The 17,440-nt window shown below is 37.4% G+C and overlaps 1 protein-coding gene across 2 annotated transcripts in view; it reads right to left on the bottom strand.

The window, feature by feature from the left end:
• MYLK (myosin light chain kinase) overlaps nt 1-17,440 on the bottom strand; it is a 114,631-nt gene that overhangs the window by 41,054 nt on the left and 56,137 nt on the right. The window contains exons 4-7 of one of the 2 annotated variants that reach the window (XM_009701270.1): nt 15,766-15,768; nt 7,108-7,158; nt 5,192-5,319; nt 1,641-1,794 (exon numbers count right to left, since the gene is read on the bottom strand). In XM_009701270.1, coding sequence (XP_009699572.1) covers nt 1,641-1,794; nt 5,192-5,319; nt 7,108-7,158; nt 15,766-15,768 — 336 coding nt within the window. The remainder of the gene's footprint in view (nt 1-1,640; nt 1,795-5,191; nt 5,320-7,107; nt 7,159-15,765; nt 15,769-17,440) is intronic. The other variant, XM_009701262.1, reaches the window with a different exon arrangement.

The raw sequence follows: 17,440 nt of genomic DNA on the forward strand, positions 1-17,440 counted from the left end.
AGTGAAAAAAGGGGAAATGTAAAGAACAATTAATCTCCTGCCATTCTTCTAGCTGCTGATCAGCTGTGTTGGGGCTTTAGAGCCAAAAGTTGTACCCAGAACAATGTATACGATAATGATTCAAGGATCAATTTTTCATGGCGTTCATTTTTAACCTAGCTATACTTCTTACCCGCACAACACACTGTTGGAAGGGGTACTACAATTTATCTATGCATCGTGTGAAAAATACTTATTCTATATTCTTCTATTCTTGAATTCTCTGGCACATTGCTGGAATCTACTTGATATTTATACTCATTCAGTTATCTGTTAACTGCAATGAAAGCTACAGATTACATGAAATTCATTTAAATAATCCAGAGGCCTCTATTGACAATATGTACAGCAGTGTGCAACTGAGGGACATTCACTCTTTAGCAGTGGACATTGTACTTAAATGTGTGATTCTACTCATTAAACTTTGTATATTATTCACTAAATTGCTGGAATGAATTTCCAGTCCAGCTTGGGTTAATGGTATTTTGCCATTGATTTCATTGGAGTGAGATTTTCATCTTTGGCCTTATACCTACATTTACTTGCTCACTAGCCCACATACCTGTTAGGACGGCAGAACCAATGCAGTTATGAATGTGTGATTAGCGTGCAGCCTTGCTGGTTGAGCTAGAATTCATCCAAAGGCAAGCTCTGCCCTCCCTCGCCTTGTGTCAAAACCCCTCTGCAGGTCGTAGATAACAGAGCCTAGAAACAGACCCATCCTGCGGACTAATGTTTTAATGAAATCACTCTCTTTGCTTGTAGAACATCCCTAGATTTCTCTGGAAACCATGTGCTGTGTATCCACACCAAGGTGGGTTCATTAGCCCTTTCAGAACTGGATGTCACAGCTGTAGTTTTTGTCTGATACTCAAGATAGTTGGTCTAGATCTAGGCTGCAGTTTTATCTGCAAACATACTACAACTGTCTACCAGTCTACACCTATCTGCAGCTGTCCACAGCCTGCTACAACGAACTTGATAGTATGAATGTATCATCTGACAAGGCTGTTTGAAACTTTAAAATACATGTTTGTAAAAGCCCATAAACGAAGGACTTCAAAACACAGTGCCTTTATTCACTGCTTTCTGTCACTATAGAACAGTAGACAGTGATAGGAATTTCAATTAAAAGGATAAAATATCCTTCCCCCAGGCAACATGATGTTTTCAAATTTACAGTCTAATAGAAACCACCTCAATCCTTCCTGAACTAACAGTTTTAAAATTTGCAGTCTAGCAAACATCTGGATGCTGCAAACATTAAATGGGCAAAAGAAGTGATATCCAACCAAAAAACAGAGACAGAGGAGCTGTTTTTTTCTTGTGTGTTTTCTTTTTTTTTGAAGTCTGAGCTATTTTGTACCTCCATCTGTAATTAGTAATTTGTCAAAATAAAACACAGTATAACCCCACTGAACATGCTTATAGTCCTTATTACAGTGTCACTGTCCCATCCAGATATTTTTTAGTTTTTCATTTCAATCTTCTTAACTTATCTGATTATTTTATTAAACTTTTTGCATATCATCACATATAAAGCAAATGTATAGTGATGTCTGAAGAATGAATATATGTCTAAAACATTATTGTGGGCTTACCAACAACTGTAAGGTTGACTTGTGCTTGTCTGCTGCCAAGTTTGTTCTCTACGACTAGAGTGTAACATCCACAGTGTTCCTGCTTTGTTGATGATATTGTTAGCTTGCTGCTGTTTTCAGCATTCTCAATTTTAATATATTCATTTTCTTCAATCTGCCAAATTCAAAAGAAAAAAAAAAGGTTTTATGGGAGAAATTTCTTCATATCAGAAGGAGCTCAAATTACGATACAAGTTTATCATATTGAGTGTTATCTGCAGATAACTCTATTACAGCAGTGAATATGTGCAGCTGGTAAAGAGTGTAATCAACACAAAACATCTAGAAATGCAGTGGAACATTATAATGGCTCCAGTCCTGCAAAGGCAACAGGAAGCATTGGCGTTGCTGGGACTCCACTACGGAACAGGAGTTTCACTTTCTAACTCCTCTTTGACAGGCTGAAAGTGCAAACTGTGTAACTGGCAAAAGAACAAAGTTTGGTCCTACATATCTCACAGAGACCACAGTGGAATAAGGCTTTAGCTCTAAATACCGTAGTTCATTTGCCATTTCCCATTAGAGCCCCAATGTGCAAATCATCCATAGCTGTGCCTTTTACCCTCTTGTCTTAACCAGCCTGATTCTGTCCTTGCACATATATCAGGGTAACAGTTTCTTAGGTTTGAACAATTGAAGATGATGTTGCCTGAAATGGAGATGTAATGCTACAGCTGTGCAGAGAGACATACAAAGAGCAGATTTAGCTTTCCTATAGCATTTTTATTTTCTGGAGAGGCAAAAATCAACATCTCAGCTGAATACCGTAGGCATATTATGAACTAGTTTTTAATTGAAACAAAACTATCATAACATAAATGGCTAAGGAGACTTAAATTTTAAGCAGTATTAACTTGAGACATGACATTATTTAAAAACTTCATAATGCTACACTGCAATTATAAAAGCTGTACACTGTGTTCTTATGAAACAGAAAGCATAATGTGAATGCCCTTCTTCCTCCCACCACTTCCTTCTTAGATAAGTGACTCTTCCAACGCATTCTCAGAATTTCATTAAAAATGAAGGCTATTTAGTTTGCCTTATCTTGTCTTACATGTTCAGAGAGTAAGACGTTAAAAGGCTAAGAGCAGGACTTTCCCTGCTTTCCCCTCAACTGAGATAAAACATATGCACTGCTATATGCCCAAAAGTAACCTGAGAAAGATGCTTCTACAATAACTCAAAGGGAAAGTTAGCAAATGGGCTTACGTAGGATTACAGTTAAAATTATACTGAAAGTTGTTCTCCTCTGCCCCTGTACTTTGTTCTTCTGAGATTCTACACTACCTGATAGGTTTTGCTTCATTAGAATTAGTCACAGGGCAATAGTAAAAAAACAATCAGTCTAGCAGAATTAGATCTATGTTATGCAGAGGAAGCCCAGAAAGAATACTCAGTGGCTTGCAATGGTTGTGGGGAACAGGAAGTTGAATCCCTGTGTTCTGAAAAGAAAGTGACTGGTCATAGTTAAGAAGCTTCAACAACTGGCAATGTTAAACAGTGGACTTTGTTCCTGAACTAATGAAGACACTTTCAAAGGCTTTCCCCTTTTTAGCTGAACACAGTTCTAGCCATCCCTCCAGTAGACTGCCCCAACAGTATGGGTCACAACTTTGTGACATTCCCTTTCTCCAAGCAAAAGATATTTGTCCAGAATAGCCAAAAAAAGCCACTGTGGCTTTCTTGAACCTGAGGGAATGTGATGAAGGAACATGGAGAGGACAAGTCCCTCCTGCACGCTCCAGCATACACTGGTAGGGCTGAAATCACGACTCACCACTTACTGGATCTGCTCAAATAACTGCTACAAATAACCCTTAGGAAAATTGTAGGAACACTTGGGTGATTTTCACTTTTAGGACTGGGAATGGAACAGAGTTGAAATCAACCACACTTATAGAGGAAGAAATCCAAGAATAAAACAATATGTGGTGAAATATAAGTGAAAAAAAAAAGCAAAATAATGGTGCAGCACAGTACATAGTAGCTGGCTCCCCATTTAATTTAATAAATGAAAGACTGCTGCCCTCACTTGTCCTCCTACAGTGTTTATTAACCTTCCTGAAGTTTTTTCGTTTCTATCTCATTCACTTGCTGTAATGAACCATTTAAAATTTTATATGTCATTTTAATGTGTGATTTTGCAAACCTTTAGATTGTCTCATAGGGAGTAACTAAAGAAGAAAGTGTAAAGATGGTAAAAATAATATTTTACAAAGGAAAAAAGGTATAGAATCACAGATTATGGATCTGATATGGGTATTATGATCTGCTGGTCTCTGTTATCACATAGATTTTGTTTGTAAAAATGGCCTTGAAATCTATGTAAATAGGATTGTTGTATTCAACAATGAACTCAGAATTCTGCACAAACCAGAAACTCACTTTTGAGGGGTACGTTTTACGCATGTGTTAAGACAGAGCTTGGCAAAACATGCACTGAATGTCACTGGAGCTTCTGAAACCTGTTTTTGTAGAAATGGGTAGGCCACTTTTTAACTCCAGTCTTGAAACTAAAGAACCTTAAGAAAATGTAGTAGTTCAGGAAAAAAACACCCTTTCCCCTAAAGTAAGAGGTTATTTGCAGTCACCAAAGATGGACTCTGCAGTACCCTGTGCACTAGCAAACTGTTTTGAATTCTTTCAATTAAATGCTGACACATCTGGATTTAAAGTCTAAACTTACTTGTAGGAGGAGGTGTTTTTATTTCTGTTCTATAGAGTGCATAATGAGTTCAGAATGAAATAAACAGAATAGCAGCTACAGTATATATTTATATTTGCTCCAACCTAACATGGCACTTCATCTTCCAGTTTGTATTTCCATATTGGGTTATTTGATTTAAAGTGGTTTTACTGTTCACTAAAGCAACTCTCTTTAGAAACTGCCCTTATGGACACATGTAATATAGTTCAAGGAAATTAATTCAAGTAGAAGGAACTTTAAACCTAGGGAGCGAGGGCACTCCCGGTAGCATAATTGCTGTTGTACCTTGCATGGTGACATTTGTGTTGTAAGACATTTTACTCAAGCTTCTTATATGGCATTTTGCCCCTCTGACATAACTTTAGACCAAGCATCAATGAAGAAGAGGTTATTTTTGAAGGAGAGAAACGCTTCCTGTGACAGATACTTTTCAGATACCTTAATCTTTCTCATCACCTATCTTTTAGTTACATGGTCTAAGGCTTTTCTAAATGGAACAGTCATTTGTTATAGGAGGGGACAGGCAGCAACTGGTTTAAACTGTGCCAAGAAAGATTTGGGTTTGGCACTAGGAAAAAAATTTCAGCACTATGGATATTTAAGCCCTGCATTAGGTTGCTAATGGAGGTTGTGAAATCTTCATCATTGGAATGTTTTCAGCAGAGGTGAGGAAAACATCTGGCAGGAATGAAATGGACTTTGCCCATTCCTGAGGAAGGGAGATGGACAAGATGGGTCATTGTTGTTCCTTTCCAGCTCTACTTTTTCAATGATTGTTAAAACAGACCAGAAAACAATTTACCTGCTTACGGAATTTCATCCAGGTGCAAGTTATGGGTGCTGTTCCTACCACCTTGGCAAACAACTCCACAGATTCACCCGCACGGACTTTTCTGTCTTCTGGGAACTGAGTAATCTGAGGAGGAGTAGCTGATGAAAAAAAACCAAAAACAAACCCTCTTTAAGTGACTATACTTTCTGTTTTTCTTAAAATTCAAAACACATACATCTCTCAGCTCAACAGTTTCAGAGCAGCATTTGAAATCCAGATTAGCTGGATTCAGTTATCTGTTGTCAGAATGTAGTTATCAGAATATAGTTATCAGTTATCAGAACATAACAAACAGTTATCTGTTGCTTGCAGTGAAACAATTCTGTGGATATTGTTAATTCTACTGTAGTGAAGCAATAAGAATCTACCCATCAGAAGCTTGCTCATGCAAGACCAAGGTACAGAAATCCAAAGGCTGAAAATCTTAAGACCTACCACCAATTCCAAATATACAGCTTATGAAATTTTATATTGGGTTTTTCAGAAAAACTTTTTCCTTTTGTACTTCGTATTTTTGAAGAATGGCTCCAGCTAACTTCATATGAATTTGCGTGTGCCAAGGGAGTCTGCAAACCTGCTCCTTAATGTCATCAACAGCATTTGGAAAATTTAAGACTCAACATCTGCCTATGAAGATTCTGGCTTCTGTAGCCAGGTAAACATCACGAGGGACATCTATTAGAGAGACAAGGAAGGAAATTGATGTGTGTGTCCATCACACTCAATTGTCCCGTCAGCAATGACAGATCCTTTTGTTTGTGTATAACAGTGCTTCTTTTAAATCTTGCAGTCCCACTCCTCCATTTCTGAATCAAGTGTTTCTCCTCCTCTTCCCTCTCATTGCCTGAATATCAATAGATGGCAGAACATCTCTTTTCCTAATAGTGCTACTTCCCAACTCTTGGTTGTGATGCTGAGTGTGCCAGACCCCTGGTAACTGCTAGGGACAGATGCCAGCAATATCACAGCCTGGACAACTCCAGGGCAAAACTTGTTCTGTTGCTTTACAAGAACAGCACAATAAAAAATATTTGGGGGGGAGGGGGTGTCGGGTGGGAATGGGACAGATTCGAGGACATATTGACAGAAATGGTAAAAGGCATTCCCTAACATTAGAATGACCTCACTGCCCAATGTAACGTTCCTCTCCAAAGCACAGGGCTACTGGGCATGGAAAAAAAAGGTTTCTTTTGCTTTTCAATGTAATTAAAACAAAGTCGGTCTGTCTATCTCTGTGTGTCCCCCACCCCCCCTCCCTATCCCCGTCCCCCCGTCTTGTTCTTTGAAAAGTGTTTTTGTTTTGAAAATATCTGAAGGAAACTAGGCTAAGGGACACATCTGGCATAGAAAACAGCTTGAACAGTTTAAAAGTCTGACAAAGTTTTAAGACAGTGAAAGCAGTTTCCTACAGAGGAACATTCTGGGTAACTTTAAATATAGATAGTTTTGCCTAGGAGAGTGCAAACACATGAACAGGTTACCATAATGACAGTTATGAGGAAAAGTAGAATCTATCAACTTCTCTGTGGTAGCTACTCATGCAGAGGTAGCATTCTGTGACACCTAGGAAAATCTCTTTCACAGATGGCTGAAGTGTGTTGTGGATATAGAAAAGGGCATGGGTTACAACACTACTGCTGACATTTGGTAGGATCTTGCTATAGTTTATTCGAAAGTAACTTTTTTGCATGCTCATAATTTAAGTCTTAGCGCAGTGTAACCTTATGAAACAAGGTTGAAAAAGGGACTTTGCTTACCCACCATTTAATCATATATGCAAACAAATTTAGTAGACCAACAGCTGTACTTAGAAATGTGGTGTCTATTCTTTAAACCTATATTGGTTTATTATTTATTCCTACAGGATGACAGATACAACAAATTACCTGCTTTTGGTGGAGTCTTTGGAGCTGGTTTCTTCTTCACTGTTGCTTCACCTAGTTTTAAAAAAAAAAAAAAAAAGTTAATTCAAAGATGAGCTTTGGAAGGTACCAGGTTAACTGCAAAGCTTATACCCACAGTGATGCTTTGTTGGTACTTGAAAATATAGTGTGTTCTTTCAGCATATTAAACTCAAGAATTAAAAATACTTTTTTGAAATACTTATTTTCCTGAATGATCCTCAGAATATTCACAGTTGAAGCTGGAACTTCTAAAAGAATCAAAGAAATCCGCTGCACATTTTCCATAATGTGTCATACTCTGTTCCTTATAGCAGTTTAACTGGGGCAAAAACACTGGGCCAAGATCCATCTCATACTGAATTTCTGCTCAGATTTCCAGCATAATCAATGCTGAATGAGCTCAGTTAAAACTAGGGTAGTTAACACCACATACTGCTTCTTATACCACTTGTGAGCTAGCAAAGAACAGCGATATAAGGCAGTAAATACTAGTATCACCCCTCTGCTTCATCTTCTTCCCTAGGCAGGGACAACTTTTTTCTATATTCACACAAGAAATGTTCATGGCATCAGAAAAAATGGCCCAGAATTTGAAATCTGGGCGCATGAATTTTGGGAAGACAATGTTCTACAAATAGTGAATGGTAAGTAGAAAGACAGTAGAGAAGACACATAGGCAGAAAAAGACCATTAAATATTTTTCACAGAACAAGAACTAGAGGCCATACAGTTAAATTAGCAGGCAGCAGGCATAAAAGAAACACAAGTAATTTTAAATACAGCATGCATAATCTATGTTCACAGACAAGTAATGTTTTGCAAGACAAAAACATAAACAGGTTCAAAAGGACAAATTCATAGGAGTGGTCTAGTGGTGGCCATTAAATGAAACAGTCTGGATGCGTTCAAACCACTGAATTCCAGAAGTGGAGGGGCTCATTCCTTCTAGCACTCTCTTTATGTCTGCTATCCTAGGCAACCTTGTCAGAGGGTGGCATCTGCTGTGAAAAGACATTTCTAATTTTCTTACATTCAAGTAGGCAGCTTGACTGAGGTAGTCTGGCCTTTAAGATGTTATTGCCTCCAATGGAAGCAGTATCTGCTAAGTGCTTTCGAATATCTGGCAGAACATACCTATGAGCCTAGTGATAGCCATAACAGTCTCAAAAGGTTTGAATTTTTTGGTTCATTGTTTACCTAATTTCAAAGTTGCAAGACAATAAGTGGCAAAAAAATCCCCCCAAATCCACCAAACCAATAAAGTCTTTTATTTTAACCCCCTTTGCTACAGCGAACTACAAGCTGTACAAGGGAACACATCACCTCATGCCCCATGAATAAGAAGCAATGTGTTGTGAACATGGGAGTCTAATGTTATAGCCCAAGCAACAGATAGATGTGAAGGTTGATTTTAAGTTTTAGAGTGATTGGAGATAGTAACTGATGTGCTCTAGGTTGTTAAAAGACCAAATGCTTTAATAAATATACAATGGTTTAGCTGTAAACACCCGTGTTTATTCAGTGCTTTCTGGAGAATATTTCACTCTGCACATTCTTTTTTATAAATTTCCCTTTCATAGTAATTTTCCCTCAAACTATGCTTAGCTTTTATATGCTTGGTCTTTACTGATTTTGTAGGAACCAGAAACACAGTAATGGAGAGGTACGATATTCTTGCAGTACTTATGGCTGAGTCAAAAAAGAATAGTTGGATATCTCCCAAGGAAGCCTTTCTTCAATGACTGTCAGCTCAACAGAACTTGTTAAAGGTTTAGATTAGTACTTGTGAGGCATTTATCCTAGTATAACTGGAAGACCAGGGCATGAGCTAGGTACCTGTCCTGCCATGTCTTCTGTGTGGGCTTAACCCTGTTTAGATGGAGGCTTTCAAAGAGCACTACTGCTCATTAAAGGGACCCATTACTTTTTGGGCCACCAACAGACTGACATATACCTTGGCTGTTGTAGTAAGTGACAGCAAATGTATTTCCAGATCCTCTTTCCTGCCCAAGCAGTATCAGCAAAAGCAGCAAGTGGTGTTTTCAAAGCAGCTTTCCTCTTTGTCATTGTATGGTCACACCCTGAGCTAAAACTCTTATTTCAGGCTGTAATCACAGTTATGTGGATGAAACTACTTATATGACCAGGTGCCAGCTGGAAGGGCTGTAGAGTCTGGCCTGTCATCTGCTGTTAAACACCCCTATTAATGGAAATAATCCATCAGTTATTCATTAGACGCATAATCCCATTGCAAACTACCTCAGTTATGTGATTTAAAAACATGTAAACATTTTTGTGTGTTTGTGCGCTGTATTTGACATCAGATTCTCTGCTCTTCTCTAAACTGAGAATGAAATAGCTGTTGGGTATCTCCTCAGAGTTATAATGGCTTTTAATACAAACTAAAGCAATGGCGTAAATTTGATTATTTCCACACTCTATTAAGTCTGATATGAACAAAGAGCACCAACAATGAGGAAAAAGCACCATTTGTCAAGTGCCATCTTGGGTTGCAGATACCATTGCTATTTTTCAGAAATGTCACGGCAGACAAACAGGAGGAAAAGCAAACTCCTTAATCCAGCATGATTTTCACTCAGCTATTACCTCTTCGCCTACTTTGTATATTTGTTACATTACCTTCATTAACAAGCAAGGTGCTGGTGGACTCATCACTCCAAATGTTCATGTTTCACTCCGACTCTTAATATCTCAAGATTTTTTTTTCCCTCCTGGCTGACAACGTCATTCTCTGCCTTTAGACAATACATGCACAGAATGGATATCTATATACTAAGATATGCCTCTCACTTTTCTCTGCCTACTGTCAGCCACTCTCAGTTCATCGTGGAAGGGACCCCAATAACATAATTTGTTCATTCACAACTGCAGTCAGTAACATTCAATTTATCACTGTTAAAGAACAGTATTTCCATACAGGCTAGGATGTATAATGAAGCACCAGGTATTACATTTACCCTGTAAGTGGAATAAATGCATAGTGTTCCTCCTAGCCCTGGACTAACTAAGGGTTATGCTTAAGAAGTTTAAAAGGCTCTCACCTCAATGAAGATTTCCATAGCAGCAAAGCAAAGAACATGAACCCATCACCTCATTCAGCTAGGGTACTGCTTTTTATACGTAAATATAAAATTTTTGTTTAATTTTTAGTTTCTACCCCCCAGGACGTTACATTCACTTAACTGAGGATATACAGAGTGTCACTGGACTTCATCAAACCATGCAGATTGCAAAGGTTGCTGGAAGGTCTGACTGAATATCCTATTTTGCAGACACCAATAGCCCTGAGCAGAAATGAAAGGCAGGGGCAGTGTGGAAGGTGGAAGGGGATGAATACAAGCATGTGTCTGAGTCTGTGAAGCTGACTTCTTTGGCTAATAGCATACACGCCACTCTTCTTAGATCTTCCTTAAGAATACCAGCTCATCTCATGCATCTTTTTGAAACACAGTTTTTGTTTGAAAAACTGCTGGAGACAGTTAGTGAAAAAAATCTAATAAGATTACCCAAAGTTGACGAGGTCAAATGATTGTTTTCATTAAAATATTTGAGCCTCTTGGAAATGTTAGTTTAAGTCTGCCTCTGCTGCTTTTAAAAAAAAAAAAAAAAAAAAGACAGTTTATCTCTCTTTTGATAGTTACATTGAAACAGGCTGAAGCTGAAAACCATCCTGGAAGAAAAAAGGACATAATATCCCTCCTTAAATGAATCTACCTTCTAGAAACAACTTAATGTAAACATAACTTTATAGGCAGGTTTGCCTCTTAGAGAGCTTGTGTCTGGGTAGGGGAACATAAACTAAAAAAGGGAAAGATCCCATACGGGCTGATAGCTGTGGGACGTTTGGTTGTGCTGTTCTTTGCCCTGATGGTGAATTCATGAGAGCAGATATGTTCAGAAGCCTCCGTCTTTCTTTTTTGTTTCCCTTTTTTGGAATTTTACTAAAAATAGGCATAGCCCTCCCCTGAAGTGGCTCTCTGCACAACTTGCTTTCATAAAGCATGAAGTAAAACTCTGACAGTGTGAAAAAAACATCAGCACTCAAGATAGCATTTCCAACCAGTCTGTAATTCCTACTGTCTTCCTTGAGGGACATGCCTAAAATTATGTGCATGTCTCCTATAGTGATGGATTTCAGCACCTGGTAAACAAGTACAGTAAATACCTAACTCCGTTAACATAAGGAACAAGACATTCCCCTGCTTCTGTCTGCTTGTGGAATAGCCTCATTTTAGCTCAGGGTAGGAGAAGGATTAATGATGTACTCTAATACTATAGTCACATAGGAAAACATTTTCCCCTCATGGAAAACTTTTCAAGATTTCATATCCTAGGAGGAACTAAATTGATTTTTTTCAGAGTTTTCTTTAAGAGAAACTGAAAATAGAAGTCACGTCTATAATGTGTCAGATATCATGGTAACAAGAATGTTTATACAGGAGATGAAAAACCCAGATTCAAGTCTCTGCTCCTTCTTCCCCACCTCACTTGAATGCTTCAGACGTGTGGGATGTGGCATTATGAGGTCTCTCTCTCCCACATGTAAATGAATCACGGTGTAAACTCCTTCAGACCCTTCTGGGGATAGATATCAGGGTCTGAATCAAAGGTGACCGTTGTCTGTAAAGCTTCACTACTCACTGCTGTGCTAGAAAGCATGGAGTGACTGAGACCTAGAAGTACACAAAAAACAAAACACTTGGCCTTGTGGTCAAGGCAATGAATTATTCAGTTCTATCCTTGCTTCCATCACAGGCTGCATTGATAGTACAAAAACTTATTACAGGTATTACTTAGCACAGACAGCATGAAACAGGAGAAAGATAATGGCTACAATTGTAGTAGAAAAAGACAACACATCATTACTTGCCAATTATTCATGAACCTATCCTAAGTGCTACAGAGAAAAATGATAGTCTCAATGCGCTAACACTAGTTGCCTGAAAACTTCATCAAGGTTTGAGAATTTAAACAGTTTTGCTTCATTGCTTCTCAAAGAGCAAATTCCTCATACTGTTTCCAAATAACTGTTTATTATCTAACTACAATAAAATAGAAACCAACTCTGGCTTAAATTTGATGACAAGCAGAAATTAGAAACCTAAATGCCATACAAGTCAGTTATTTGAGTTTGCGTATTTCAGAGGAGTTTTTAATAGCTTTTTTCTTTTTTCATTAAAAACAACTGTCATTTTGTTGCAACATCCCATATTTAGTTTCTAAATCATGCAGAGATTGTCCTCTAACTGAAAAAAATCCAGCCTCCTCCTTCTCAAAATAAAAATAATAATCCAGGAAATACTCACTCGTGCATTCCAGTCAAGAGAGATCTAGCATATATTAGCACACTCAGAGCTTCAGTAACGTAAGACAGTACACTGAAGGTAACTCAGTATTTGAAAACAGCTTGGCTGGAGGAAGAAACAATTCCATAGCAGTTTAGTAGCACAGTGCTTGAGCAAGTTCTGCAATTAGAGCAAGTTCTGCAATTAAAGCAAATTTGAGCAGTGCAGAAGAGATCCAGTATCAAATAAAACTTGCAAACAATCCAGGTCATGTGAATTCCACTAAAAGTTCTGGTGGGAGCAAGATAACAATGTTAGTGTCTTAAATATAGATTTAATCTTCATAGTTCTTATGTCCTGCAAGAACATCTACAATTAGATGCCCAAATGGTTTGCCCAAGTGTGTAGGAAGAGGAATTTAATTTAGGTAGTTACGTAGGAAAATATTGTCAGGTCATTTGGACAGTCGGGAGCTCCAAACGATCTCAGTGGGAAAAGCACATTAATTAAGCCAATGGATTTAGGTCTCTGTTTTACAGAGAAGAAACTTTAGGTAAGGCTTCTATTACATACCTCAGATCTGCAATTTCTAGTGAATGACTTAACTGGGAATTAATGATGCATGGCACCTCTTCAGTTCAAGGCTACGTTGCAAAAACTGTACTAATTTTTCCCTGCATGAGACAGACCATAAACATTTCTGTCTTCTTCTGTCAACATACAGCTATGTAGGATGGACTGTATGAAAAACACATGGAAAATACTGTTCTGTGCCAACATTAACTCAAAAAATGTCAGTATGGTGTGAGCTGTAAAGTAACTTGGCAGAGATTCAAAATGCATACCCAGCATTAGCTAAACAGTGCAGAACTGGGCATTAAGGAGAAGCGATTTACACAACAAATTAGTGTTTCTCCATTGCTCTCTTTATATGTATAGTAACTGAATTTTATTTTCATCTGTGGAGGCAACCAGCCTTCAGAGTCACCAAGTTAAATCTTACGTTGCCTTTTTACTTCAGCCTAACTTAGTTGTTAGGCCTTGTGCCACAGTTATTCACCCTTGGACCCCAATCCTGAGGACTGAAGTCAGCACCTTTCATTGTTCAGAGTTTCAGAGAAATGTCTTAAAAATAGCTCATGGCAATTTTATTTACATATACTAAAAGAGGAATTTTCAGCTTCTCTTAGAAAAAAAGATTAATTTTTTTCTTTGAAAAATTTTGGTCAGAGGCTTCCCTGGCAATGTAATTCATATTGTTCCAACACACTAGGTACTTACACTCACTGTACAGAAAGTATCTTGGTTCTTCTTGCAAAAACCAGGAGCAGAGCAGCACAGACCTTCTGGGAAATGAATGGGACTGAGAGAACCATTTTGAATAGCCTCACTGACCCTCAAAAACATCTCAGACTATCCCAGGGATCAGAAAAGAGAGCAGCAGCACAGCCAGCAGATCACAGCTGCTGCACTGTGCTCTTTTTTCTGCAATTAAAAGAACATCTCTCACCTGATCAGTTACTTCCTTAGTAGCTGAGTTCTTCCCTTAGAAAGTGGCAAGTTTTATACTGAGGACAAAATCATCTGACATGAAAAGATAATTTTGAAACACTTTGTATTCATCAGTGCTATGTTTCATATTATATTGATAGAATGGAAATCAACAAAAAACTTGAAATGTTTACTGATTTAGTTATATATTATCTAAACTGGACGCATCAAGTTTAAGGTTTTTAATGACGTTTTCTTAAAATGGTGCTTGCAGACTTGGATTCTCTGACAAGACTGTTTATTGAAGAGTAAATAACAGATCTGCATGCTAATCACTTGGCCACTGACTCATAATTTTTCCATGGTAATTAAAATGCTTAGAATGCCCCCCACTATGGAAAAGAATATATAACATGATAAGGACGTATTTACTTTTACGACACACTATTCCAGAGATGCTGCTGCTCAGCCTTGCATTCAAGTATAAATAATGTTGAGAAATCAGGTCTGGGAAGGTAACAGTGCAGCCTTTCAGAGGATTTGAACTGAACAGTGTCAGCAGTGACATTTTAACAACTGTCAGCAAGAAAATGCATTGTTACTTAACCAAAAATGCATTTGACATGAAATCAAACATTTTACGTAGTAGCAGATACAAAAGATGTGTATCAGCAATATACCAAATACTGCTAAATAATGTATTTTAAGCTCCTTTACTTGAAGGTGAGTGGAGGAAGTTATTTTCTTTGATATAACTTTATTTTTAACTGAGCAGAACTTGTATTTGTACAATCAAACTGTGTGCTGGGTCATGTATGTGGTTTGGATATGAGAACAGCAGGTTTAACAAGTGTATCTCAGATGAGGGAATCCAGGATATCCTGTTAGGTTTTCATACCACTGATCATGACAGGTGATAGTTGCCATTTCTTAATATTTACTGGAAGCAGTGCTGTGAATTAGCCCTACAAAAAACAGTGGGCATTTCTTTCTAAACACTTTAATCCAATGCTTAGATTTAGGAGAGTTATTTTCTAAACCATTAAAGCCAATTCTTTTCTCAGTAGCAATGACTGGGATACAGTTTCTTCCTACTATAGTAAAGTTATGTTGCATGGCTCAGCCCTGATGAAGTTTGAAAAATAGCATCTAACTGTTGTACTATGCCTTTTTCCTCAGCAAATCTTGAACAAAAAACTTGGAAAAAAATCCTTTTGGAAAACTCATGTTTTATGTAAATTTTGGGGATGTCAGTTTAAAACATCAATAGTATTTTGGATATCACATGCAAATTAATCATGAGACTGAGGATCAAGGAAGTTGGGTTCTAGACCTGCAAATGAATGTGCCTGGTCTTGGCCTAATTACTCCAGCTATGATTTACTGCTGATTTCGTCCTCAGCTTAAGACACATTAAGGAGGATAAAATATTAGGAAGTGTGGAATAGTAACAGATTTTTTGACAAAGAGAATATTTATTGATGAAGCTTCAAATCATTATTTGCTCTTAAAAATCTCAAGCAGCACTTTGATTTTTCCACAGTCTGTTGGGTCAAAAACATTTATTTAATAGGCAGGTGGCCTTGCTAATTGAAATAAGCAATTCCCTTTAAGCCTAATTTAAAATAAATTGTAATTTCAGTGGGAATTGTGTGCCCAAATCCCTTTACAGCATATGCTTTCAAGGCTCCCTAGAGAAATGTTCAAGTGGTGAGAATTTTTAGCTTAGTACTTCTGCTGCAGGGTTATGTCAAACTGGAAGACCCTTATATTATCCACTGATTGTTCTGGCATAGCATGGAGTATGCAGTATGATAAATAATGAAAGGTTCCAATTTTCCACTGCCTCTTCTAGTCTTTTATATCTGCGCAGAAGAAACATAACACTTTATTATTCTAACTCAGTAGCATTTCACATCCACCTAGCAAAGACAAAAGTGACAAAGCCAAAGTCAGTACAGTCAGTGAAGAATGAACCAATTCCAACATTAAAAATGGTGTCGCCGTCCATTCTTCCTCAGGATTGATTTCACTCAGATTCAAAGCTGGATCTGTTTGTTATTCTCAGAAACATTATTATTTATTGTATTTATCATTATGAAGTTGCATTCTGCAGAGTCATAATTATTACTAAATTCTGGTGACAGAATAGTAATTGTAAGCAAAAAGAAATACACCGTAATTTTCCTTATTTGCTACCATGTGAGCAGTCTTTCTGCATGTAAACACTACAAGCAACTGGAGATATTGTTAAATATTGAATGCAACAAAGCTGCCTTCATAGATTTTTTTTTTTTTTTGAGAATTAGTTGCTTATTCTAAACCAGAGTTTAGTATGTATTGCATTTCAAAAGAGGTAATGCCCAAAATTTTACTCACTATTGGATTTCTGCAGCTTACAAAATCCAAGCTTCCAGTAATAAAATAATGTTGTCAGAATGAGCAGTCAAATGTCCTGGGTCAGCAACTATTCTCACAGTGAGACAAATTCTGCAGATTAATATACTGACAATATTCATTCTCTTTCACAAAAAAGAAATGCATTGATCCTTGCTTTCAGGAACTAAAAGTTAGTTACTTTCCTGAAGGCTTCTACTAGGGCAAAAATCAATGATCACTTATAATTTATCTGGAGGAGGAAAAGCTTGACATAGCTGCTAACCATGAAATTTGACTTGAACTTTCTTACAGAAAATGCAAAATATGGATTTTTTTTCCCCTGAGAAGTATTTCTAAATATGACAGAGAGTATATAGCTTCTGTACACCATACAGTATATATTGTTGTGACTGAATTCACTATTCAAAATTCAGAATTTATTCAACGGGGTTATTAGGAATTTTTGTTCTCTATTTAGTCAGTATCATTCCTTACACTCTACTTGCCATTAGTAGAGACAGAGTAAAAATGTATCTCCTTATTAGACTCGGACATCTTAATTCACAGTCATTCTTTATTAACCTTCTTTTCAAGAGAAATACAGTAAAGATGCACAAATATCTGACTTGTTAAGCCCATTCTCTTTCAGGTAAGGAACTTCAAAATCTCTAAATCTGAAAGGAATTTCAGTTTAAATTGAAACTGAGAATTGAAACTGCATCAGTTTTACCCTAACAAACATACAAATACAACACTCATTTCAGGGAGACAAATACCCACAGTCCTCAGAGACTGAGGCTGAGATGTTAAAAACCACCTGTGGAATTTCTGCAGCCAAATCCTTTTAAAATTAAATATGTAATTTTCCAAAGTTTTCCCAAAGCTCTTCCAAAGCCCAGGTTCCTAACATTCTCTCTGGTTACCTTGATGTTTTCAGTGCAACAGGAAAGATGTTTTAAAGGTATTTTGAAAAAAGAGCTTATGAGAAGTTCAATAACTTTAAACACTGATATATAATGCCATGGAGCAACCTTACAAAAACTATTCACCATTATTTCAACCTTTTCCCAATTATTTCTGAAGCCAGAGTTGCTAGCTTCTGTTTTGCTACCTATACCCAATTTCCACTAAAATCAACA

The sequence above is a fragment of the Cariama cristata genome, unplaced genomic scaffold, assembly GCF_000690535.1.
Source record: "Cariama cristata isolate BGI_N322 unplaced genomic scaffold, ASM69053v1 scaffold7780, whole genome shotgun sequence".
Classification (NCBI taxonomy): Eukaryota; Metazoa; Chordata; class Aves; order Cariamiformes; family Cariamidae; genus Cariama; species Cariama cristata.